Raw genomic sequence first — 27,478 nt, forward strand, 5'->3', positions numbered from 1 at the left:
CCAATTCTGCCACTAAACTCTAGTGCGACTCAGTTCTCTCATGTGTAAAATAGAGATAATATTTATCTACTCTGCAGGGGTGTTTGGAAGCTACATTTAACGTTTACAAAGCACAGAGTGACCCTTGGATAGAAGGTGCTGTAGAAGTGCAACATATTATTCAATAGCATTCCCCCAAGAGCAGTATTTCTTATCTCCTTTTCTGTTGTCCACTCCCCATATTGTCTATTGGTTTTATTTAGATTGTAGAATCCTAAGGGCAGGAACTTTGCCTTCTTCTTTACCTGGAAAGATGGTGCCACATAAAGAATTTGATGGGCGTGACCATTTCTCAGAATGCAAATTGACTAATAAATCCAGCGCTGTGAACTCTTGTTAATTGCCCTTTCCGAATAGTCCCTAGCCAATCAGTTGTCACTAGCGCTAACTCGGATTTTTTTTAACTTCGAAATTCCAATTTTCAATAAGTTTCTCATGAAAAATTTTCATCCTTTTTCAACCAGCGCTAGATGTCGCTTGATAATGGCTCTGGAACCTTGAGATTTCCCTCGAATTTGCTTTACCGTTCCCTGCAGGCACCAGTCCGGTTACTTAGTGACTGAGGCCTTGATCCTGTCCATTGAAGTCGCTGAGAGCTTTGCTATGGACTTCAAGGGGGATAGGATCCATCCCTAAGGGAATTGCCAAAAATCTTCAAGATTATCACCAGAATCTGACACATTAATTCCTGCCCGTGAGCTCATATTGCTCTGCCGTCAGACTTTTTGAATTCTGACCAGAGTTATAGTTCTCACCTCCAGTTCTTCAGTTTAGTCACACAGGCTACTGGAATGCCATTTCTTATCCACAGACGCGCTTTAAAGACTCCAGAAATTAATAAATTAATATTTATTAACCAAGAAACCAAATGTTACCTTCTCAGAAAAACAGAGGAGATTTACAACCAAAAGCACACAATAAACCATATAAATAGCAGCATGTCTAAGATTTTAACAAGAATCTTGTAATAAACCTCTGAAGAAAACAAAAGATCTCACACTGTAATTTCACTATAACTTCAAAGTAAATGGAAATTCAGGGATATTCATCCCAATAAGTTATGAACATTTACAGATGGAAAAACAGAAAACCTTTATATACAATGTGCAGACGAAAATGTTTCTGGAGTCCTTCCACTGGAAACCCAATTTAAGAAATACAGAATCTTATAAACAGGCAATAATGAGTCCAAAAATAATCCAGACTGGACAGAATAGGGTGTGGTCAGTCTCAAATTTTGCTCCATTAAATTCTGGCCCTTCCGTGTAACCCTTCCAGATTTTTCTCTTGTTGCTTCCAAGAATTGTTTCATTTAAAGAACTTAAAAGAAGACAGGAAAATTCAGAGTATTAAATTAGCATCCTGACTTTCTAGCATAGGTACAATTTACTTTCTCTCTGTGCCTGGATTTTCCATTTGTAAAATGGGGATAATAGAACTTCCTTACCTCGCAGGGGGTTGTGAAGTTAAATGCACTGAAGATTTTGAGACACTTAGATACTGTGGTAATAGGGTTCATAAAAGAGTTTGGGTGGAATCCTAGCCGGACTGAAGTCAGTGATAAAACTCTCTTTGCCTTCAATGAAACCAGAATTTCACTCTTTTCTTTTTCACAAGTAAATGAACGAACTCCAAATTCCTGGCGCCTTTTCTTCTTAGTGCTAACTTTGTCCAAACTCTCAGTCACTCCTGCAATAAAGGAGTTTTTCTTTATCTCTAAATATTATTTTCCCAGTAGGAATAATTGAAACGTCACCAAAATCAATTATTTGAATTTGCTGCTGATCTTGGACTCTTAGGGCTTTTCTACATTACAGAATTCTATGTTGCTGACAACGGGTGGAGCTGGAACCGATGAGGCACATAGTTTAGCTGCAAGCGTAGACAAGGACAAAAACCATGGTCAGCACTGATGCAGCTGTATTTGTTGCTATCATCTATTGGCAAGCAAGGATGTTTCTTTTTAATGTAGACAAGGCCTTACGTCAGAGGTGGGCAAACTACGGCCTGCAGGCCACATCCAGGCCGCGGGACCGTCCTGCCCGGCCCTTGAGCTCCTGGCCCCTCCCCCGCATGCACGCCGCCGCATGGGCAGCGCTCTGGCGGCAGGGTTGCACGCTCCTGCTGAGCAGCGTGGCTGGCTCCGGCCGAGCGGCGCAGCTCCCAGACATGCTGCTCTGAGCAGCTGGGGAGGGAGGCCGGGGGGCGTGGATAAAGGATGGGGAGTCCCAAGGGGCAGGCAGGGAGCAGGGGGTGGTTGGATGGGGCTGAGGTTCTGTGGGGCAGATGGAGGACGGGACGGGTTGGATAAGAGTGGGAGTCCCAGGGAGCCTGTCAGGGAGTGGGGGTGTGGATAGGGGTCAGGGAACGGGGAACAGAGGTGGTTGGATAGGTGTGGGGTCCTGGGGGGGCCTGTCAAGGGGCGGGGGTGTGAATAGGGGTCAGAGCAGTCAGGGGACTGGGAGCAGGGAGGTTGGATAGGGGGTGGGGTCCCAGGGATAGTTAGCCGGGGGCCCCAGGAGGGGGCGGTTAGGGGACAAGGAGCAAGGATGGGTCGGGAGTTCTGAGGGGGGCAGTCGGGGTGGGAAATGGGAGGAGTCGTGCAGGGGGCAGGGGCCAGGCTGTTTGGGGAGGCACAGCCTTCCCTACCCAGCCCTCCATACAGGTTTGCAACCCCAATGTGGCTCTCAGGGCAAAAAGTTTGCCCACCCCTGCCTTACGTGGTCGCTCTAAGGCGCCATTTGAAAGTGTCCTGACCTTGCTTTGGGCGGGGTTCGATGGCACGGTGGTAAGAAGGTAAGTTCTTCATTTATACTGGAGTCCGCACTGTTGCTGTCACCAGTGGAGCTGCGCAGTGGATAGCAAGGGTGGGAAATTTTAAGAAAAGCTCAGTGTTAAATAGCCTAACTTAAGAAGGTCTTTGGGCAGCATGAAGCCAAAAAAACTACTGGTACACAGAAGGCAGCAAGCAAAAGGCTGCTCATCCTCCTTGATGGGAGCAGACAGAATAAAGTGGAGACACCTGACAGCCCATGGCCAAAGGCATGTGTGGTGGGTTACCCGACTGGAAAGGGTTGGGGAAGAAGAGATGCTGCAGCTTTTTAGAGCTGGGTCCAATTTCAAACTGCACATGTAGATCCCTAGTGTAGAGAGAAGACTTCTGTTTACTAGCCTCTATCTTGAAGACCAAGGGCAGGGCTGGGAAAATGACCCTATTTTAGGTTTAAGAGCCAAAGCATTAGTGTTAGACTTGTGCACCAGATGATAGTGGGAGGGTGTTAAGCTGATCTGAGCCCTGGCATGCCACGTAAGTGGAAGACCTTGATGCTATTCAGGAAAGCCTTGGCTAACATACCCTTCTAGCACAGCTGTTCCTTCTTGCTTGTCCATTCACTTACTGAATCCACCACCCAATAAAACCTCCTTATGAGGCAAGATTGCAGGGACCTGTTGTTGGCACTGCCTAGATCCAGGTCTGACTCTGTCATAGAATCTCAGGGTTGGAAAGGACCTCAGGAGATTATCTAGTCCAACCTGCTGCTCAAAGCAGGACCAACCCCCAGACAGATTTTTGCCCCAGATCACTAAGTGGCCCCCTCAAGGATTGAACTCACAACCCTGGGTTTAGCAGGCCAGTGCTCAAACCACTGAGCTATCCCTCTCCCCTCTTCCAGGTACCTCACTGTCTCTTGCTTGAAGATGCATCGAGTTAACTATAATTACTTTAGTTCAACTTGGTGGAAGAAATCCAGGATCATTGTGTTTAAATTTGTTTAAACAGGTTAAAGGATTTGCCAGTTAACAGACTTTATTCATCTTTACCTTTGCAGCCTATTTTTTGCTAATTGTGTGTATGTTTGTTTGAATAGTGGTTAGTGCGCCCCTGAGAGACGCTTGTCAGGGAATAATGTTTCTGGGGACACCTCGCAGACTGGCTTCACTATGATACACGATTCCTGAGCATTATGGAAAATCAACAAACTCTTAATAGAGATTAAGCCTGTATCTCCTACTGTACAATGACTGGAAGGGCAGTAGGAGTGTGAAAACTAGAATTTTCCCTAATTTGGACTTTATTGAAGGGGAAGTTTATTTCCTGCTTTATTATCCATTTCCTCTCCCAATGAGTGGTTGACACATTTAAACTTTGCATCTGTGTTGGCAAAGGAGCTTCTTTTCCAGTCGTCTCACTGGTCTTGCTGCTTAGTCCAAAAAGAAATAATCTTTGCACGGTGGGGCTGTGCGTGTTTCTAGCATTAGTTTATTTGTAGTTTTGTATGTTTGTTTTTAATCTTTTAAGAGGCTCAGGATGACTCTTGTGGAGCTGAAAGAAAGTGAGATGTCGTCTTCAGGGGTATTTTTTTCTACCATCCTGTAATTGAAAAATCCATGAGGCGGCCGCCAGGTTTTGGCACCTCTGTGCTATGGCAATGGGCAAGTACTGAGATAATTACATGTAATCTGGTTTTACAGAACACAAATGCACAGCCCTACTGCATAACTCTCTCCTTAGAAGGGGAATGGTGGTCAGGAGTCAAGAAATCTGTCCCTGATGCAGATTTCCTGTGTGACCATATGCATCTCACTTAGGGCCTGCTCCTACTCAGGTTAAAATTAATGGAGTTTTGCCTGCTAGTCAAGGGGAGCAGGCCTTTCACTTGTGCCCCTTTGTTTCCCCATCTGTAAAATGGGAATAGGAATACGTCCCTCTCAGGATGGGGGTGGGGGGTGAACATGAATTTGCTCACATTCACAGAGCACTATAAGATTCTTAGGCGGAAGGCTATGGAAAGTCAAAAGCCTTGTTGTGGATCCAAGGTAGCGTTGTCTTTGGGTGCTGTTTGTCAAAACTGTGCCAGTTCAGACAAGAAATATATTTCCAAAAAGTCCCAGGGAAACTGGAATCTGAGGGAGGAGTCTGAGTGTGATTTGGGTGGCTGAAATTCACTGGCTGATTTCTGTTTGTTTATTTATATTTCATTGCCCATTCTGCCATGCAGCAAACCCAGAGGTGAGGTATATCTCTCACTTTCAGTTTCATCCAGTGGAGGAAGGGCCTTTGTGGCTCAGGGATCCCATCTCTGGAACGCCGTCCCTGGGCACATCCCGTGGAGACTCTCTGTAGATGGTGCAGGGCCTTTCAGTGCAGATCAGTTTTCACCTTAGACCTCATGGTTTTCCGCCACATCCCAAATCCCCAGCCCCTTTGGCCCATTTTTCTATTCTCTTTCCAATGTGGCTACTTCTCTCTGGGCCATCAGAACCAGTTTCATCCTCTTTAGTGTGGCTGGAGAGGTTGTACAGTGCCCCGAGGCTGGTATGAGTTGGGTGGAATCCATGCAGGTCAGAGTCACTAGCGAGACAGAATGAGCAAGTTCCCGCTGCAGCTGTGCTGCCTATGGGTATAAAAAGGACCTGATCCTTTTTCAGGCCCTAACTTTCAAGGAGGATTTAAATTGCTCTCCCCTTCCAAGTATAGCAATTCTCCAGAGAGAGAGAGAGCGTGTGTACTTCTTTATGTCCATGGTGTGCTATTGCTGATGTGCCTCAGGTTAGCAGTCACTGATCATCTTGCACGTAGCCCGGGAGATGTCTGCTGTGCTCTGAGTGCAGGTAGTGCAGTTTAGTAGCATAATGGGAAATACTCCTCTTTCTTTTCCCTTTTTTTTTTTCTCCCCAGTGTGTGTGCTGTCGAGTTTGATTTATGGACTTGAAAAGTAGACTCTTTGGTTTAAAGAATTAATGGTATTTGCATATTTTATTTTGGAATTTCCCCCAGAAGGCACATACTGAACTCTGCGAGCAGCGGGGCTGCATGAATGTCTGTGCACAAACCTTTCTTCTCCCCCACCCCTTTAACTTTCAGATTTAGCTGCAGAGGTGAAAAGTTTAAACAGTAAAACCAATAAAACTACATTTATGTGACAGATAAATCGTCTCGAGACAGCTCGCCCGTAGCTGTAAGACTTCCTACTTCAGGGCCTCCCTCCCTCTCTCATCTGCTAAGGAATACAAAACACTCCACTTTACAGCAGAGCTGTGCCACTGTACAAACACTGCAGATGCCTTCAAACTGTGCCATATAAAGAAGCCAGAGTCCAGAGGTGTAAGCCCGCCCAGCCCATGTACCCCCAGGCCTGCCGATCTCATGAGATGGACGTGGGTAAACAGCTGTAAAATACACAGACTATCCGTCACTGTCGCATTTTGGCTCTTGGCAGTCTCGATCGCTGAGGGAAGACCCAGACCTAGGAATGGCATTTTCATGCATATAGGATGGTATTTATTTATTTTATTCTTTTAAAATCCGCTGGTCGTGGTCCCTAAGCAATACATGGAACTGGAGATGTCTAAATTACACAACAGATTGGACTAAAAAAACGAAACTCCTCTCCCTGCTATATCATCCGAATTCACTCTGCTAAATCTTCAAGCAAAAGCCATAAGCAGATCGGCCTTGCAAAGTGTCTGGAAGGTCAACAAATTCAAACCCTCTCACCCCAGTGGGAGGAAGGTACCTTCCCCTGAAAATGCTCACTGTTTGAATCTGGCAGCTGTTAGCATGAGTGCCTGGGATGATCTCAATATGGTGTGTGGGGCGGGGGGGAGGGGGTGTAAGGTATCCAGGACTCAAACGGGAGGATCTAATCCACGCCAGCACCTTGAATTACATTCTGAGTTGAAGTAGTGGCTAGTGCAAATTACCTGCCATGTCATACACCCCCTGCAAGACATGCCACCAAGTAAGCAGCTAGCAACTGAAGATGAGAACAGTCTTCACTTTTGCAGCCACATGCAGAGAGCACTGCAGAAATGCCCACGGATGAAGCAAGGTCCAGCCCTCGAAAAGGAAACTCTTCACCAGGCTTAGGTGAAAATAGCACCCTTGGCTTGTTCGCTGTCACCAGGTGGCTGGCCCTTTAAGAGGAGATGGTCTCAGAGGTTAACTTGCCTCCCCCACTGGAGAAAGTGGGTCATGTGACCCAGTAAGACCTCTGGGGTAAATAAGAACGAGGCCTGGGTTGGAGGGGAGAGCAGGAAAGATGCCAGAGAAGGAAGTGAGCCCTGAGTGTTGCTGCTCACTGGAGAGCAGGGAGTGGAGCCCAGGAGAGGCTATGGGAGGAGAGACTGAACAGAGCCTGGGAAGGGCTGAAAGCTGCCAGGCCCCAGGAAGGAGCTGTGTGGCAGGGAGTAGGATTTTGCTTGGATTATCACACAGACCCCCCAAGAAGGAGGGCTGCTGGACTCCTGAGCGGGGCAGGGAGGGGGCAATGGGTCTGTAGTCAGTAACTGAATGAATAAGATCCCACAAGGGGGAATCTTATTATAAGGATTCCGGTCTTAGAGTCAGTTATTGCAAAGAACGCAAGAGGGAACCGAGGAAGTACCTGCAGGGCCATCCCAGGCCAGCAGGGGGCACTCTGGAATGGCACCCATCCACATACACCTTAACAAAAAGCAAGGGGCAGGTATCCCGCTTGTCTCCTCAAGACATTTCCCCCAGCTAGCCATCATCACCTCTGTCTTGCCAGGACTGGGCCTTAGCCAACCAGCCCTCATCCAGGTCCCAGGCACGGGAAGACACTGGGAAAGCAGATACCGCACTTCATCTTGGAAAAGGATGAAGACTAACTACGTGTTCCAGACGTGTTCCTTTCCAGACTAAATACGTTCCCTTCAGGAGGCTCCAGCTTCAACCAGCCATGTCTTGGAAGCCCAACTCCGCCTTTTCAACTTCCGTTCAACTCCTTTCCCCCTCCTTGCTTCCCCTGCATTTAAAAATGAGTCTCCTAACCAATGTGCTGTTTAAAAGAACACACTGTGCCTATGAAACTCCCTTTTCTGAGTGTCTAGCCAAGCGCAAGCTCTCCCAAGCCCAGTGTGTGCTGAATACTACTGCTGCTTATGCTCATATCACCTCCACCTTCAGACAGCTCCACTGTCTGCCCAGCATTACAACATCTAGATGAAAAATATCCCCCTTGATTTTAACACCTATCCATGCGCTTGCTGTAACATACCATACGCACCTCGGGCCAGGTACTGTTCTCTTCTGGTGACTTCAGTGGAGTTACTTTGGATTTACACCAGCGTCACCAAGGTCAAGATCTGTGGGCTGGTCTACACTAAGGGGAAAAATCGATATAAGATACGCAACTTCAGCTACGTGAATAACGTAGCTGAAGTCGAAGTATCTTATATCGATAACTTACCCGTCCTCACGGCGCGGGATCGATGTCCGGGGCTCTCCATGTCGACGCCGCCACCGCCGTTCGCGGCGGTGGAGTTCCGGAATCGATAGAAGCGCGTTCGGGGATCGATATATCGCGTCTAGATGAGACGCGATATATCGATCGATCGCTACCCGCCGATACGGCGGGTAGTGTAGACGTAGCCTGGGTGTCGATCTCTTTCCATTCACACCCTCTTGCATGAGCGCTGCCTCCACTGCAGAACATGCCATTTGGAAGAGCTCCCTGCATCCTTCCGCCTCATCGCTCTCCAGCTTTCTTCAAATCTCTTTTGAAAGCCTCGTCTGTGCCTCTCTGTATTTCTCTCCCTCCGCTTTGGGATTTTAGTTCAACTCCATGCATGTCACTGCCTGGCCGGGTGGAGGGTCCGGAGACACCAATTTGTAGGGAAGCAGGGCTGTGCTGTTTTGTGTCACTGTGCTCCCTGGCAATGTAGTGCATTCCTGTGTCGCTGAATCCTGAGCTGTCAGTAGATATTATGGTCCAGTATATATATGATTTCCTGGCAGACTCAACAAATCTGAAGAGAAGGTTCTGACCCCATTATTCTGCAAATGTGTGAAACGAGAACATGAAATCATATTTAAGCATTTGTCTTTTTAAGGCTTTTGAATGTTTCTGTTTGGAAAAACTCCTGCAGTTGATGTTGAACTTCAGTTTGCCGTTAACACAATGAGCTGGAGCTGACCCACTGTACAATGGTGTATAGAACTGAGAGATGGAAAAGACCTATAAGGTCCCGTCTAATCCATCCCTCCCCCCGCCAGCGCGGGATTGTTCCCCACAGTCTGTTTTCTTTGCTGTGACCTACATAGTAAAAAAGAATCTTGTTGCACATTTTTGTTTTGTACCTTGAGGTCCTCATGGAGCCAAATCCCTTTTTTTGTGTGGTGGGCTGTGTTGTTAAACAGCACTAGAGCCCGGAGGAAAACCATGGAGACGCAGGCACAATGGGCACTCTATGGTCCCAATTTACTTCAGGACGTTAACTGCTAGATAAAATAGCTGGGCTGTTCTTCTCGTGGGATCTGCAGTGGCTATAAGGGTGTTGAGACCAGGGGAAGGCGAGTGGGTGTGATGTTTGCAATCTCTCCTCAAAAAAAAAAAGTGAGGCTAAAAGGTAAAAAGAGGAAGGAGAAATTATGCATCATAATTTTCCTATTTAGCCAGCACCTTAACTTTCATATAAGTAGGATAACGATAATGCCTTTCTCTAGGAGAAGGGTTCTCAACCTGGGGGTCGTGAGCACTCTGCTCTTTCCATATTGTGAAAAAGTCCTTTCTGGTTCTCCGCTAAATGAAAGGAAAGCTCCCCGTATGGAAAAGAGGGTCCTAACATGAAAAAAGATTGAGAATCACTTCAGTAGGATAATCCAGTGTCCTGTGAAATAAGACAACACAAGGGAAAGTAGGGGTTGGTCTTAAAAATCTTGAGTAAATTTCCCCTGCTGGAACATGGTTTCCCCCGACATACAGTTCCATTCATCAGGGCAGTTAATTTAATAAAATCCTTTATACATATACAGCACACAGGCTTTTGTCTCTCAGGATCCCAAAGTGTGGCATGAAATGTCGGTCATGAAGGATCACTGAAATGCAGCTGCTTATCCAAAAATGAATTTTTCTTCTATATTTTAAATTCATTATACCAAATTCATTTGGAAAAAATGCTTGTTGCCGTTTCTCCAGCCGGCTTGTGTTATGTGGCCTTGCAATGTGCATAAGCGTATTGTTGGATGCACTGTCATTCTGATTGTCATTTTGATTGAAGTTGGGGTGTAAAAGGCACGTCTGATCATAGTTCCGCTTAATTAACACCCTCACTGCAGCCAAGATCTCAAAGTTTAAAAGTGCAGCATGGAGAAGAGAAGCTTAAGCATCTCTGTGTCTGAGGCGGGAGCCAGACGCCATCCAAAAGCCTTGACATTCATAGAGGATAAACAGTGTTGTCAAGTATGACTGCAAAAGATGATCAAATTAGGTCCACGAAAGATGTGGAACTGAATGTCAAGTAGGTGAACTTGAATGTCAAATATTTGAACAATGCAGCATACGTCTCCGAGGTGGGAGGGTGAAAGATCCCAGATGTCTTTGATTAGTCACTGGTCTTTGGAGTTCAGGGAGGAGAGTTTGAATGTGTTCCTTTGAATCCCAGGTTTGAAAGAGGCTCCTGAGAAAACTATTCCATTAGCATGATTATTTCCTCACCCAGGATCAAGGTTAGCAGGGTCTTTGTTGACAGTGGGCAGCCATCAGGGTTTAGAGGGAACACCTGGCTCAGTGAGAGTGTGTGCATGGCACATGCATCTGTTGATTTTATGGCTTTGTGAAATGGTTTAAATAAGAATGTACCACCCCGCACCTTTGTCCAGTGCTTCAGAACCAAGATTTTCACACATCTGTGAAACCATCTGTCTTCCCTTCCGGCCTCCAGTCGGAACTGCCAGGACATTCCACCCAGAAACGGAATGGCTGGAAAGCACCTGCGCAAACCAGTCCAGGTTTGCAGACACATTATGCTTGAATAATGTCTGAACGTTTGGGCTCCTACCTCCCCGCCACTCCACAGTAGTGGAGACCTTTGCAAAGCTCTTGGAATGCTTCCAGTACTCGGTAATAGAGCTGAGCGTTGTTTTTTGGACAAATTGTTTTTTCGCTGAAAAATGCAGGTTTGATGGAACTGAAACGATTTGCAAACTTGACCCAATGGTTTCTGCTGGGGTGAGTGGTTATTTTTTTGAGGGTCAGCAACCTGGCTGTGTGCATGCCCATCTGTCCCCCGGATAACTTTCAGTCCATTGATTGGGCGCTTGCCTGGGACGTGGGAAACCCAGGGGATTCAGTTTTCCTATTGACGCTGTTCCACTTTGTATAAATACTTAAATGTTCACTGGGCCAAAGAGAGAGGAGAGCGAAAATGACTCTCTAGCGTGAAGAGCAGCTCTGTGTGAGCTTGAGAGCTGTTTCTTTCGCCAACAGAAGTCCAGTAGAAAATGTTTTCACCCGTCAGCCACAAGGCCGAGGTACTTCTTCCCCCACCTTGTCTCTCTACAGCCTGGTGATTAAGCCACTCAGCTGGGCAGTAGGAGATGTGGATTCAAATTCCTCCTTTGAATCCGAGAGCAAAGATTTGAACCCATATCTTCTTCCTACCCCGCCGATGAGTGTCTGGACGGACCTTTGGTCTGACCCAGTATGGCCGGTCTTATGTTAAGGCTACAGAGCCATTCTCTCTCTTTCTCTGACCCACTGAGCGCGCGAGAGAGAGCAATGCACCGCACGATAACCTTGTGGGTTAGCACACTCACCTGGGAATGGGGAGAGCTGAGTTTAAGTGCCTGATCCAGAGTGAGGGTTCAAACCTGAGACTCACATTGCAGGTGAGTGCCCTAATCACTGGGCTGAAGGTTGTGACAGACGGACGGACACACACACGCACACAGTGGTTTGCTGGTAGGGTGACCAGATGTCCCGATTTTATAGGGACAGTCCCAATTTTGGGGGCTTTTTTTATATAGTCTTCTATTACCCCCCCACCCTCTGTCCTGATTTTTCACACTTGCTGCCTGGTCACCCTATTTGCTGGCCCTACCAATTTGCGGACAAATTCCAAACATTTCAGAACCAAATATTTTCCCTGATTTTTCGGTTTCCTGGATGAACTGAAAAACCAGTTATTCACCTAGCTCTACTCTGTAATGTGTGTGGCTGGAAATATCTTCCTTGGCACAGTTCAAATGAAGTATCAGGTAATGTAGTTGAAGAAGGGAGGAACTTAATATGACTGTAACATCTGTATATGGATGGTCTTGTGATTATGGTAACAGGACACCAGGTTTCTATTCCTGGCTCTGGCACTGGCTTGCTTTGTGAGTCTGAGCAAGTCAGTTAACCGTTGCGTGCCTCAGTTTCCCCTCTGTAAAATGGAGGGAGTGTTTACCAAACTTGCTAGGGGTGCTGTGAAGCTAAATTAACTCGTTTGCAAAGTATTTTTAAATTCTTCTCCAGGCGATCCTGCTAGCCTGAGCCTTTGGTAGCTTTTAGGTGGACCCTCTGATCTTTAAAAAAAAAAATGTATTCATCACATGGCGGTTTTGTTTGTTTGTTGCAGCTTCTAGATCTGTTCATCCAGTGGGACTGGTCAACGTATTTGGCTGACTACGGGCAACCCACATGCAAATATCTTCGTGTGAACCCAACGACAGCCCTTATCCTGCTGGAAAAGTGAGTATGCCTCAAGACATTCTTTTGATGGTTTCAACTGCTGTACTTGCTTTAACAAGCAAGGGTGTTTCCAGCAATGCATTTCATTATTCACACTGCCTACTCTGTGCTGGTCTCAGGTAAGCGGAAAATTGCTTGGTAGCTCATGCCTACGTCCAAAGGGTCAATCTGGTGTGTACAGTGGAAGAGTCCCTGTGGTAGCCAGTCCCTCTATTTCACACTAACTGGAGCTGCATTCTACGTATCACCATGCCTTGAAGCAATTTCTATTTTATACCGATATATTTTTAAATTGGGACGCACATTCTGCTTTACTCTGAGCAGAGTTTCCTCATAGTTCACTATAAGTAGCTTCCCCTGTATACGTGTGTGTCTGATGTGGCCACCAAAAGTAGTCTACTGCAATGACCGTGGAGGGAAGATGTGACAAGTCCTCTGCCCGCCCCTCTTCCTGGGGCCCACTGGTTGCCCCAATAAAGCTCAGAGAGGCTTCTCCTTCTGCAGCACCCAGGGCTTTATTTACACAACGTTCTCCCACTACCAGTGTTATGTACAGAGCTTACAGGCCTGATAATCTCCTCTCCTAAACAGAGTCTGCCCTCAGCCTGGAGACTGACCTTCCCCTGGCCATTCCCCCCTCTTCTGGCCAACCAGCCTTTATAGCCCTTGAACCCTCAGGCCCGCAGGTGCAGCCAGTTCTAAGGGCCAGGCACCAGGCTTCTCCCCAGCCCCAATCTATTTCCCCTGATTGGGGCTGGCGGAGCAGGGCTAATTAGGTGCCTTTGCACCAGCACCCTGCTACAGAAGACTAGACAGTTTCATACTAGGGATCCGAAGAGCTCAGTTATGGGAGCAGGACAGAGCTCCCAAGTGGCTATGCCTTGAGGTTTGTCTTTAGCACGATACTTCCAAAGATCTAGGGCAGCATGAAGAGAAAGCACCTTTTGCTTCCCTTGTTCATCAGTTGTAGGTAGCACATCTGGTCAAGTGGCTAGAGCCAGTAATGCTGGCACCCCACTGCCCTTAGGTACCTTTAAAAATCCCAGCCTAAGTGTTGAAAATTGCTGGTTACTAACGTTAGGTTTCACATTCACCTTCGATGCCTTAGTGTTATTTTCGTAATACCCCCAGCGTGTTCGAAGGCTGTATTATTTCTGCATCTTGCTTCGCACGGCCCTTCAACTGCTCACCAGCAAGCCTCTAAAAATATGCATCCTGACATCATATGGGTGGGAGTAGCTAATTCCGCACAGAATTATACTGTGGCCGTTTATCTGTAAAACGGGGGTTAATTAAAATTTGTCAAGTCCTTTGGACATGTAAAGCACTGTACATAGATGCTGAGTGTTATTCATGGCATGGTAATAACCGTCTGCATAAAAGGCTTGGTTCACACTGTGGCAACAGCAGTGCTTTAGCAGGATGCAGTTTACCCCAGGAAAAGTGCTAGACAAGTGGGAGCTGCAAGGTGCGTGTAAATTAAGTGACTGAAGTCGATGGAAAGTGAGGAATCCACTCCCTGGTCAGTCGGGAATTAGTCTGCCTAGCTGGATACCCATGGGAGGGAGGAGAGCTTCTTACGCTTGGCACACACCTCACCCATGTCTCCATATCACCCGTGCAGCATTTGAACATCAGTCTTCCATATCGAGTATTTATTTCAAAAAGCCACAACAAATAATTCCACCTGCCAGTGTCACGGGACTTGCCTCTTTTTGATCTAGTCAAAGTGAGTGTCACGTGTCCAGTTGGTTTGCCAGGCACACCTCAGTGCATCAAATGGCTTGGCACATACCTCAGCTACGTGATTGGAAGGTTCATGCTGACATTCAGGTGCTTGGTTCCGCAGCCTCATTTACACTCCCATCACTGTAGGCACCTTGTGGACTCTGTGTATAACGTAGCACTGACTTCATCTCGCACCGCTGTCCCAATGGCTTCCAAAGCATGTGTTGTCTCAGTGACCCATGAGGAGTTCCATCCTGAACTCCAGTCATTGACTTCACGCGTCTACGTTTCCTCTCCTCCCCCAGACATCGAGACCAGAATTCCGGCCAGACCTGTACGTAACTAGCTTTGCCAACAGGACAGTCTGATCTGCTGGTTAACTTTTTAACTTATTTTCATGATTATTTCTTTTCCTAATCTCACCTCTTTCGTAGGATATCGCGAGTGTAAGTATGCTGCTCGTTTGGGCTTTTACGTTCACCTTGCAATGAATCCTTTATTGTTTGATTTAAATGGAGCACTAAACGATCTCAATGCAAGCTCTCTTTGAAACTGTTCCCCCCTGTAACATTATCGTCTCAAATGCACTAAATACGACTAAAAGAGGAGCTTTTACCGGGTGGCTTTTTTATGGATTCATTTCAACAAAAGTTGACTCAATCTGATGGGGACAAAGTTTAACTTCCCTTTGTTTTGGTTGTTAACTCTATTATGATGGTACCTATAACCCCCATTGTACTAGGCACTGAGCAGACACATCATGAAAGGAACAGTCCTTATTCCAAAGAGCTTACAATTCCTGAAGCACTGTTTGCTTTTTTGCATGATAGAGTACAACGCTCAACCAAAATTCTCTATGGAATTTTCTGCAGCCTAATGTTGAAATGGACTTGGCCCATGAATTCAGCAATTTCTCCAGAACACTGATGCCTAACCACATGAGATTGAGTGAAAACGCATAGTTATGACCAAACTCTGCCCTCAGTGCTGGTGTGAACCCTCAGGCATGATTGGGAGCCTAGAATACACATTTAAAATACAAAATGTGGCCCTTAGAATTTATGGAAAGGTTTAAAAAAAAGATGATTAGATTTTTCTAGCCAGATAGAGGTGAAATTACTTTGTATGCATGGGTTAATATGAATCACGTAGTTTACACAAGCCCATGTGCTTCAATTTATGGATTCAAATCTATGTCCAGAGGAAAGAAATCCAGCCACATACAAGTGGTAGTACAGGCGCCCAGTTTAAATAAGCTTTACTGCCCACAATGTTTTGAATACAGATAAAACTGCCAAAGGAATGCACAGATGTTTAAAAAAAATCATTACAATGCTGCTTTGTCACTTTTCTAGGTAACGATTGCCATGGCAAAGCAAAATAGCATCATATTGCATCAGCAATAGATGCACGTCATCCAAAGGTCCCAGTATAATATTACACAGCTGCTGGAATCAGAGTTAATTACATTATACACCAGACATCTAAGACTCCAATCCTACAGTTGACATCAGTCAGAATCTGCGCAGGCTCACAGGTCTGTCGGCCCAGTACTGATGGCAAGATTAAAACCTGTAGTATCATATCAAACAGTAATCAAATATAAAAATTCAACCATCTCCAAAAGTGCATGTTTTCTTTCTATGGCATACCTCTTTATACTCCGTGTCAGCTAGTAAACTCAAGTAATATTCTTCCAGAGGGCTACATTCTGCCATACTTTGGAACAATGCACTGTCGTTACTCTGTTCAGTCCCGGGCATGGATTATACAAGGCTTTCACACACCTTCAGTTTCTGTAGTTTACCGAAATCTTTGGGGAAATAATCCCATCTGGTAACATCCAGCTTTTCAGAAAGTTTGGATCCAGCCCCAAATGTAAGAGCTCGAGCTTATCTGTCTTTGCCTCAATCAGCGTTTTATCCATTTTACTCATTGTGGCCCTGATCCCGCAGTTGGAGCCATGCAAGTTGTCTGTCTGCAATCACTCTGAGCCCCCTTGGACACTTTGAAGAAGCATGGTGAAAATATAAGTGCTAATTATTATTTTAAATAACACTTCAAAACATGAAATCTGTAGCATTAAAAATATTGTCTCCTGTAGCACTTAGCAACACTAACAACATCTCCCATCGTGTACACACTCCCTGATTAATGTCATGGTGCTTCCGGCAATTACACGCTTTCTTTTAAGATGTGCACTAAAGCATGTGTTTTGCTAAGTAAAATCGTCACAAGCTATATAGTTAAAAAGCACTCCCACTGTAAGCCCCTGTCTTCAGGCATTTATAACTTTAGCAAATAATTATCCTTTGGGATAAAGGTTGTTGTTAATAGTTCCAAGGTTTGTGGTGTTTTGAATGTTTCAGATTCCACTCTTTTTGTGAGATTGGAGCAATGGAATGTAGTGGATTTTTTTTATCTGTCAGAGGTGTTTCAAGAGGTTTGTTTTCTGATTGGATAACTCAAAAACCTCTAATTTGGAAAACTGCAAATTTTCCAGGGACTAATATCACTGTTTCTCCATTTGGGTGCTCAAAACTAGACACCTCAATCCATGTTTAGACAACTAAATAGGAGCTTAGCACCTCTGAAAAGCAGATTACTTTTTTGCCTAATTTTAGATATCCAGGTGTGAAAATGTGTGCGCCTTCCCCGAGGATAATTACCTCTGACAGGCCTGATTAAAAAACAACAGAAAAAAAGTTACAAACAATGGTGTTATCAGAAAACAGTGGTGGCTTTTTGAGGCCGGCAGGCTGGATGTTAGTTAAGATGTCTAGTCCCCTGCATATGTACCTAGAATCTTAGATGGGATTGTACGCGCAGCGGCTACACTTCTATTTTTAGCGCACTAGCTCAGTCTGAACTAGCGTAGGTATGTCTCCTCACACTGGAAATTCCACCTCCAGCTCGACACACAGAGTACCCTTACCGGCTTTGAATCCAGTACATTGCCATCTCCAGCGGCTGTTGTGACACTTTTTGTCAACCTTGCTTGCCTACTTTAGCTATCACTGGCCTCCAATGTTATACGCTCTGCCAATAGCCACGTGGCCAGGCACAGTGCCCCCTACGTGTGCCTATACAAGCATGCATGAATCTGGACCTCCGCATGTTGGAAGAAATGTAGCTGCATCTGTTTCACTTTCTGACCCACAATTATTCTCTCTCCCTCTCTTTGGCGCAGTTGGAGATCCCAGCATCTCAGGGAAGATGCTGAGACAAATAAAAGTGATTTGTTTTCATATTTAGACTTTTAATAAAAATGCAGGCATCAAGAACATATCCCTAAATCAGGGAAGCCAATACAGAAACTCCACCAGTGTGTAAAATTGCATAATCTTTTAAACTCACAAGTCAGGAGCTTGGTGGGCTCACAGATGCTGTGCAACTCAGCCACATGTGATGTATATTTTAAGTTGTAAAAGTTAACGTCATACACTTAATTCCAGATTTCTGAATTTCCTGACTCTTGTGCAGTTGCATTGCAGTATTGCCATTTATCACGTAATAAGAGTTTACATGGACACAGCAAAATAGATCTAAGAAAGGGAAGGGGAACTAGATGAACATGAACCTAGACAGTGGTTTGGCATTAAGGTACCACATAGATTAACATACTGCCGTGAGATGGGCTCTTTTTTGTGACTGCACAGTTTAGAGAACAAATCTGTAGACGTTTTTGTGCAGTGGAATGCCTGAGCATGGTATTGGGCGCTGGCTTTGTACGTCCTTGTTTGCACCCAGAGCGTAGAAGCCAGAGATGGGAAAGACCTTCTAGATCATCTACTATCTCTCTGGCAGTACAAGAATGTCACCTTACTGTGGATGTGTCAGATATTAAACTACTGTATGAACACAGCTGTCCTTGAAAGCCTAGGGCAAGGGTAGGTAACCTATGGCATACGTGCCAAAGGCGGCACACGAGCTGATTTTCAGTGGCACTCACACTGCCCGGGTCCTGGCCACCGGTCCGGGGGGCTCTGCATTTTAATTTAATTTTAAATGAAGCTTCTTAAACATTTAAAAAACCTTATTTACTTTACATACAATAATAGTTTAGTTATATATTTTAACCTTATAGAAAGAGACCTTTTAAAATCGTTAAAATGTATTACTGGCACACAAAACCTTAGATCAGAGTAAATAAATGAAGACTTGGCACACCACTGCTGAAAGTATCAGAGGGGTAGCCGTGTTAGTCTGGATCTGTAAAAGCAGCAAAGAGTCCTCTGGCATCTTATAGACTAACAGATGTATTGGAGCATGAGCTTTCATGGGTGCATGCATCCGACGAAGTGGGTATTCACCCACGAAAGCTCATGCTCCAATACGTCTGTTAGTCTACATAGGCGGCAGGTTTGTATAATTTTTGGTGGGGCCCAAAATGGTGGTGGCCCCCCCACTCCCGCCCTGTAAGCCGATATAAAATGAAGCTACAACGCGTCAGTGCCACAAGATTACAAGGGTCAATTAAAAGTGGAAAGTCAGAAGCAGCACTTGCCTACTTCAATATACAGTATTATATTTTGTTGCACCTGTTGTGATGAAGTGGGAATGTTCTTAATATTTTCTCTGAATACTGTGCGGGTGCCTCAGTTTTCCCTGCAAGATGCCAACTGAAGGTGTTGGGGACAAAGAGATCAGGTGGCCTCCTTGTCCGGAAGAGACACAGAGGCCAGAGGAGGGAGTGTCAGTTTGGAGCTGGCTGGGGAAATGGGGAGAGACCCAGAACTTGGTTCTGGGCTCCCCACCCACCAAGATGGACCTGACAGAGGGGTTCTGTTTTCTGTACCAACAAGCTCTGTTTAAACTGTGTTCCCGTCATCTAATAAACCTTCTGTTTTACTGTCTGGCTGAGAGTCACATCTGACTGAGGAGTTGGGGTGCAGGGACCTCTGGTTGCCCCAGGACCAGCCTGGGCAGACTCACTGTGGAAAGTGCATGATGTGGAAGGGCATGCTGAATGCTCTGAGGTCAGACCCAGGAAGGTGTAAGCTTCTTGCCCTGGAGACAGTATGCTCCGAGAGGAGGCTCCCAGAGTCCTGACTGGCTTTGTATGGAGTTGTTCCAAAGCATCACAGCATCCCCTTCCACACCGTGCACTTCCCAGAAGTCCGCACAGGCACTGACACTCCCTCCTCCGGCCTTTGTCTCTTTCCAGGCATTAGCAGGCCACCCGATCTCTCTGTTCTCCAACACCTTCAGTTGGCACCTTGCAGGGGAAACTGATTTGGGAGAAATGAAGTAAAGCTGCCCAAACCAAGCTTGAGCACTCCTGAATTTTGAGGTGTTCAAATCTGGAAGGCAGGTGCTGGGGTGGGAGAGGGCTGTGGGCTCCATGGGGAGCATGGCAGCAACTGTCTGGAGCTGCACGGAGCCAGACACGCTGGTCTGAGTGGCACAGTAAGCAGTTTGGGGTTGGAGAAGAGGTACGGGTTCCGGGGGCAGTCAAGGGACAAGGAGCAGGGGGGATTGGATGGGGCAGAGGTTCGGAGGGGCAGTCAGGGGACAGGCAGCAATTGGATAGGCATGGGAGTCCAGGAGGTTTATCAGGGGACAGGTTAGGAGGGTCCTGGGGAAGTTGGGTGGGGTCTCAGGAGGGGGCAGTTGGGGCCAAGGAGAAGGGAGGCTTAGATAGGGGCTGAGGTCCCAAGGGGCAGTTGGGGCCGGGGTCTCGGGATGGGGTCATCGGGGGACAAGGACCAGTTGTGCTTAGATAGGGAGTGGGGGTCCTGGGTGGCAGTTGGGGCAGGGGTCTGGGGAGGGGGCAATCAGCGGCCAGGGGCTGGGATTCAAAGGGCTCTGGGCTGCCCGCTGCGGCGGGGAGACCAGAGCCCTTTAAATCTCAGCCGCGGCCGGGAGTCAGAGGGCTCTGGGCTGCCTGCAACCGCGAGGAGCCTAGAGCCTTTTAAATCCCAGCCGCGGCCGGGAATCAGAGGGCTCTGGGCTGCCTGCAACCGCGGGGAGCCCAGAGCCCTTTAAATCCCAGCCGCAGCCGGGAATCAGAGGGCTCTGGGCTGCCCGCTGCGGCGGGGAGCCCAGAGCCTTTTAAATCCCAGCCACGGCCGGGAGTCAGAGGGCTCTGGGCTGCCTGCAACCGCGGGGAGCCCAGAGCCTTTTAAATCCCAGCCGCGGCCGGGAATCAGAGGGCTCTGCGCTGCCTGCAGCCGCGGGGAGCCCAGAGCCCTTTAAATCCCAGCCGCGGCCGGGAGTCAGAGGGCTCTGGGCTGCCTGCAACCACGGGGAGCCCAGAGCCCTTTAAATCTCAGCCACGGCCGGGAGTCAGAGGGCTCTGGGCTGCCCGCTGCGGCGGGGAGCCCAGAGCCCTTTAAATCTCAGCCACGGCTGGGATTTAAAAGGCTCTGGGCTCCCGGCGGCTGCCGGCAGCCCAGAGCAGGGGAGAAACCTAGCTCCAAATATTGCTGGAGCAGAGCCCCTGACTGTGAATATTCCTGGGGCTGAAGCCCCAGGAGCCCATATAAGTTGGCGCCCATGTTAGTCTATAAGGTGTCACGGGACCTTTTGCCACTGCTGAAAGGTTGCTGACCCCTGGCCTAGGGAAATGCAGGCTTGCTGTTCTGTAGGAGGTTTTTCTTAGGTAGGGTACCTAGCAGCGATGTATGAGATGAAGTAACCTGACTGATTGTTTCCACTCTGCACAGGATGAAAGACACCAGCCGTAAGAACAATGTCTTTGCGCAGTTCCGGAAGAATGAGAGGGACAAGCAGAAGCTGATAGACACTGTGGCTAAACAGCTCCGAAGTCTGATCAACAGCCATCATTTGTGAGGGTAGTCAGCTGCTTGGGATGGGATTTTGGGATTTCAGGACAGTGCTAATCTCTGCACTGCAGCCTCCATGCGCCTGGATTTGGGATTCCTGTTTAAAGAGAATATATGTATTTTTTTATTCACATGTATAGTATTCATGGAACCGACTCTTATGAAAAAATGTTGCTAGGCGAATAATCAAATGGTGATATTGCGGCATTGTTTGTACTGCTGCAGTGCAGGGTGGGGTCATGGTTTCCCACTATAAGCTCCTATTTTCAGGGGTTTATAACTTGACCGTAAAGGCTGAAACTTGAGATAAAAGTTCATGCCCCGATGATATTTTGCAACCAAATTCAGAGAATCCATTTGACTTTTCTTTTGTTAAGTTATTCAAGTGCAGAAAAAAAAATGTAGGGAGCATTGTGGTTTCCGATGCTTTTCCTCCACTCCCGTAGCTCGGCTATGCCTTTGCAAATGGAAAGAGTGCGGCTTGTGAACTCGTATTGCAGATGAGTGTTTTGGGTGTATTTAGGAAGGGAGGGCAAACAAATGCAAAACCATTCACTTTGTTTTGTTGATGTGCATGCTAACTTCATCCTTAGTCTGCAGACTCCTGGCAGGAGAAGGACACTAAACAGATCCATCAGGTCTGTAACTGGACCTGGATGCTGTAATCTGGAATAACTCTTTAAGAGCTGCTGTTGTCTTTTGCAAAGACACTACCTGAAAGAGCTTGAGAGCTACATCGTCATCAAATGGGATTGGAGAGAGCCACAGAATAATACTGCTCCAATGGCCTGACCTTGTGGTGCCAAGTTTGCACTGGGCTGTCGCTTCGTTGTGATTCAGCATAGTCCTGTGATGCTAACGTTGCAGGGAAGAAAGCCAACGCTCTGCAAACAGCGTGAGGACATCATGCCACAATTTTGCCTTTCTCTGCAACTGTGTTCGACACTGTCTCCTGTCTTCCCCCTTCCCGAATGTTTGGAGGGACATCCCAGTGACTCTAGTTAGGTTGTGGGGAGCACTGAGCAAACAGACTTTTGCAGTACGCAGGGTACTGCTGTTACTAGCATAACGGGTGGAGATCTGAACAGACTCCTGGGCACTCCTGAGTCACATGGGACTCCAAGAGCACTCCGCTGAATATTCAAGCTCAAATAGCCACTTGGTAAAAAGTGCCTAAGGGCAAAATTCTCCTCTCTTGTCTGTAGCAAGTATCTGTTCCATATTCCTCCCTCCTCCTCTGCATAAGACTCCCATTGAAGCCAACGGGAGTGCTTATGTACAGAATGTATGCGGGCAGAGAAATCCACTCTGCCTGATAGAGGAGACTTTTGCCCTTACCTTGTATTTACCTACTAGACTGTAACTACTCTGGGGGGGGGACACATCTAGTGGGTCCCTCTTTAATATCAAATCCCGATACAAAAATATTCTAGTGATAGAGAGTCCCTTTTCTGTAGGAGTAGGCATGCCAAGCTCCAGATTTGCCTAAAACTAATAACATTACAGGGAACCATTAAGATCTTTAACGTATACATAGCCACATCAGTACCGCTGCTTCAACACCTACCATAAACTTAGTACAGGGTTTGTTTGGTTTTTTTACATCGGTTTAAATTAGTTCGGTTGTTTTTATTCTCACCACAATTATTTTTTGAAAAAGCCAATGCACTTTTTCTAGCCTTCAGAGAGAGATTTAGTGTTCACCTCTTTCTCCATCAAGTCTTCATAGCATGCAGGTGATGGAACTTGTTTAAATACGATGCACAATGCAAATTGTCTGTAATGTGCCAGGTGACGGCTGGCTCTCCAGGCTGCGTTCAGTCCCTCTTCCTTTCGACCACTCGTGCTGATTCTGCATTTTCTGGCTCCAGTGCTGGTGCCACTGTCCAACACATATTTAAGCACAGGGTGGACCAGGAGGTTATTTTTTATTTGTCTTTCCTAATGACAATTTTTTCCAATGTTCCTCAGCCATGCGTTTTTTATAACGGTACGTGTTACTTGGCCTGAATGTCAATAGCCACATTTGTAAGCAGCGAACTTCTGCTACTGGCTACATCCAAGTGATGGGATAAGTATGCGGGGTCTTTTTTATACTTGGGAGGGCTGTATATTGGCATTTCCCTTGTGTTTTCTTTTTGAATATAGCTTAAAAATGCCTCCAAAGCACAGATTTTGAAGGATGGTGAAAGTGACATGGGTGAATTGGAAATTGGCATGGGTGGAAAGGGACCTGCAGCAGCAAGCTGGAGGGATCTGCAAGCCAAAGAACTGCTCTGCGAGCAACCGCTTTCCTCAACATGGGGGGCACAGATGTGAACTGGACTGGTTCCCCCTTCAGACCCTATGCTAGCTCTAAAATGCTACATATGGTCGTGCTCCTAACTGTCAGCAAGGAGTTCCATGCTCTGCCCTGTTCCTTTATATTTCGACCTAGAAATTTGTACTGTGCCCAACGAGATTGTGAAGGTGGAGCTGGCAAACCCAGGAAGATGTTGTATGCAGACTCCTCAAGCCCCTGGGTTCACCTGACTTGATGAAAACAGTTGAGAGTCTGAGTGTCCTGAACCCACCCCGCCTGCAAAGTCTTGTGAGTCATTGGTTGCAGCAGCTAGATGGACAGTGCTGTATCCAGGGGAGAGTCTGCAGCATCTCTGGTTTCAGGGTGCTGCTCAATGCAAGAGGAGAATTCACAAGCTTCTGGGACAAGACGACCTACAGTGAAAACTCCTCTTAGCTACTGAAAAAGGGAAAAAGCAGATCTGCTTTGAAAATCTAGTGTAAGGGCCAGAAGGCCTGGTTTCTTAGCAAACCCAGGAAGTGTCACCAGACACATCGCCAGTCACGGTTCCCAGTACTCTTGCAAAGCTCTGTCCCATCAGTATCAAACACAAGGGGACAAAGATGTGATTTACTCCTCCCACAAATGGAAAAGGCAGGTTTTCCCCTTCTGTGCTGCTGTCACATTCTGCAGGGCTGTGAAGAGGGATTCTACTTGGACGCAGGAGGGGGGGACATGACTGAGACGCAAGCATGCATCAGATGCAAGAGAAACTTCCCACATTCAAATAAATATAGAGATTTTAAAAAAAAAAAAAAAACATCAAAAACCCATGGCAGCCCCGTGCTGAAAAAAATAGGAGAGATTTGAGTCCACAAGGCACTTAAGGGCCATAAATAGTAACGAGCACTTTAAAATCCTTTGGAATCATGCTGCTGCAGCTGCTGGCAACAGTATAAATGAGCATCAGCAAGCATGACAAATAAAGCGCTCTGGCATTTCCAGTTTTTTATTAGGAGGAGGAGGAGAGATTGTCAAACACAATTTTTAGTCGTGTTTGTCAGCCACTGACTTTGCTGCGGGGCAGGGTGTAGGTTTTGCTGGTGGTGATTATTTTTTCTCCACTCCTTGTTAAATGATGGGAAGCGGGGTGGGAGGGGGGGAACGGGAGAGTGGGAAACGCCCCCAAATGTGTAGCTCAGGCTGATAGCTAGGGGAGGGGTTACCATGCTGGAGTAGGTGTTAGCAGAGAAAAGCCGCCAGCTGTTAAACTCATGCTTCAGGCTTTAAAATTCAGAGTTATTCCAAGGTGTAGGCTCCATTTTCCACTGAAAGATTCCACTTGGTGCCTAATTAATATAAAAAACAAAGTAAACAGAATCCCTGAGCCAAACCTTTCAGCCGTGACCCCAGCCAGCACCGAACCTTCCGTGACCTGAAGCTGGCCTCTGTCCTGTCTCCACCAAGCTTAATTTAAAGAGGAGTACAGTGGCCTGCACAGAGTTTAAAAAGCTAGGAAATGAATGCTGCTTGGACAGGCCATGCAAAACGCCTGGACCAGGATCATGTGAACTGGCTCTGGCGTTGAAGAGTTTCTGCTGGGAAAGCAGCCCCCGCCAAGTTGGAGATTCAGAGAGTCTCTGATTTCGGGAGGTCAAACTCCTAACCACAAGTCACTTCACGGGGATGAAAAATTGAATTTTGGTGCTCTGTTCCTAATTAACTTTTTGTTCCAAGAGATGCAGTCCCGTCCCTTCAAAATAAAATTAATCTTTTAAACAGATTGCTTAAAAAGCTTTGGAAGACATTTAAAATCCCCTCTAACTCGCTTACAAATGATTTGTATCCTCTGATACGAATGGTAGAGCCTACGAGGGAAAGATTATTATAAATGCACAAGACGGGGGCAGGAGCAGAACCCACCACTCTAACGATAGACCCGTGCCTCCCAAATCAAACAGTGCTGCTATTAATGTACCCATGTACATATATGAACAGCCCTTCGGTTTTTTAAGTCATGCTAGAGAAGACGGGGTTATTTTTCCCCCCTGCAAAGATGTCTAAGCACTAGTTGAAGACAGTTCCGCTCCCTGAGACGTACCCAGGCATCTTCTTTGTAAACTTAGGTGACACGCTTCTGACAGCCTATGCATTGGGAATAGGTTTTGTATGTAATGCACTAACTTACAGACACATTGTACCAGTGTGTAGGGAGGCGGGCGGGTGGCTGGGGTTCTCTAGTGCTGGAGTTCAAGTCACAAAAGCTCTTAGCAGTTTTGCACTTTGTTTTAAATCTGACCCCAGTCCTGTTCTCCGTTGCATTGTTCGGTGTTTGCTAAAAGCTAGGCTGTCTGCGCACATACAAAAATGACTGCGTTAACAAATGTCAGATCTGATAGATGGGACATTTTTGTCCAGTTCCAAAACTGTTTGTGGGACACTGAGTCACATTCAAAGCTGATGCTTAAATGGAGGCATTACAAGTACTGCCAAAGATTCCATGTATGGATGAATGTGTGGGTGGGAGGGCATGGTACCCCATCCAAAGTCTGCTAGCTTGGATCAATAATCTTGGCCTTCAAAGACTTCTCTGTTCCCTTTCCGATGGTTCACTTGGAATGAGTTGTCGTCAACAAATCAGAATTTAATTTCCAGCCCCAAGGCAAAGCCGTTCTGAGTGTAACATCATTTATCTCAGCACCAGACTTAAATGAGGGGAAAATGGGCAAGCAATGGGGAATTGGCAATGGGAGTTATTTTCAGCTCCCAAAACTCTGCTGATTAAAGGGGTGGAGGGGCAACTCCTTTTCTCAAGCAGCGACCAATTCTGCCACATGTATCTTCACTTTGCCATTACTGTATCTCTAGATCGTTTCTTTCCTAGCTTCGGAATTCCCCTTAAGTCACTGCCCGGCTTTTTCTAGTTGGTTCCAGTACTAGCACTTGCAAGGAGACTATGCACTGGAGAAACAACCACTTTCCATTTATCCCACCCATGGGCTGGGCCAGTTCTGTTAGGCAAACACCTCATCAAAGAAGAACATGTTCCAAGGCTTCATTTACTCCCCCTCCCTTTCAGGACCAGTTTCTACATGCCCTTGGGATACCAAAACGCCCTCGCTCACCCTCCAGCGATGGGGTGTAAATTGCGTTTTATCCCAAATCTTGGGAGGCAAAGGGAAACCATCTAATTCAAGGTGGAAAAGACCCTCCATGTTGCAAACTCTGAGCCGTTTTCATGGGTTTTGTTTTTTAAAGTGGGATGATTCTGCGGATGTCTGCATTTGTGTCTATAGGGGGTGAAGTGCTCACCCAAGGAACACTAAACTAAGGGATCAACAGAGACTACGCCTCACACCTGTTCCATAGGTTTAAACGGCAGAAGACACTTGCTGTTGCTGCTTGGTTTTTTTTACCTGATCCCTCCCATCCAAGGCCTGGTCCTAACCACAAAATGTTCGGTTATAACATGGGTGCGAAGAGTCGAGTTAGCTGACCCGACGCTGATTGTGACTGTGGTTGACAGAGGTTGTGGTCAGCATGCTGTTAGCTAGTCATGGGTTAAACCCTGGTTCCAGTTGAGTTTAATCACCAGGAGCTGAGACGATGCATCTGTTCCAGGTGTCCCCTGGGTCCCGCCTTTGCCCTCGTTAGACACACGGGCCTGATTCTCGTTTACAATAAGGCCCCTTTAAGCTGCCAGTGTGGTGTAAAGGGACCTTGGCATAACTGGGATTCATACCAATGTGACTCTACGCCTGCCCTCCAACGGCTCTGAATGTAAAGAGACATCCCTGCAGACCGTTCTGTCTAGACCATTCTGCGCTTAGTGAGGTAGTGCTTCTACTTAATCAGGATTTACATCTGCACTGAATTGCTTTCTAGTTTTGCTTGTCCCTCTGATTTTATATCTCCCCCCCCCCCCCATGCACCCCTCAGTGTCCATTGGCTGCTCGTGTTGCCTTTATGGGCAGGGGATGGGAGGGGAGGTTTATTTTATAACCTAATGTGGTGAAAACAGCTTTTTTTGCACAAGTCGTTGCACAATAAGGGGAATACTTAGTAAATTAGGTTTAACTTTAAAGGGAACATGTTTTTTCCTTAAAACTCACTAGCGGAGCTACTGATTAAAAATGGACTGCATGGTTTACAGATTAAAATGCATT

At 46.6% G+C, this 27,478-nt stretch overlaps 1 protein-coding gene across 1 annotated transcript in view; it reads left to right on the top strand.

Moving 5' to 3' along the window:
* Positions 1–24,115, top strand: part of EXOC6B (exocyst complex component 6B) — a 436,117-nt gene extending 412,002 nt beyond the window's left edge. The window contains exons 21-22 of the mRNA XM_039540501.1: positions 12,403–12,515; positions 20,912–24,115. Of these exons, the coding sequence (XP_039396435.1) occupies positions 12,403–12,515; positions 20,912–21,038 (240 nt within the window). The 3' untranslated portion in view covers positions 21,039–24,115. The remainder of the gene's footprint in view (positions 1–12,402; positions 12,516–20,911) is intronic.
* The last annotated feature ends 3,363 nt before the right edge of the window (positions 24,116–27,478 follow it).

This window comes from Mauremys reevesii, linkage group 5 (assembly GCF_016161935.1).
Source record: "Mauremys reevesii isolate NIE-2019 linkage group 5, ASM1616193v1, whole genome shotgun sequence".
Lineage (NCBI taxonomy): Eukaryota > Metazoa > Chordata > Testudines > Geoemydidae > Mauremys > Mauremys reevesii.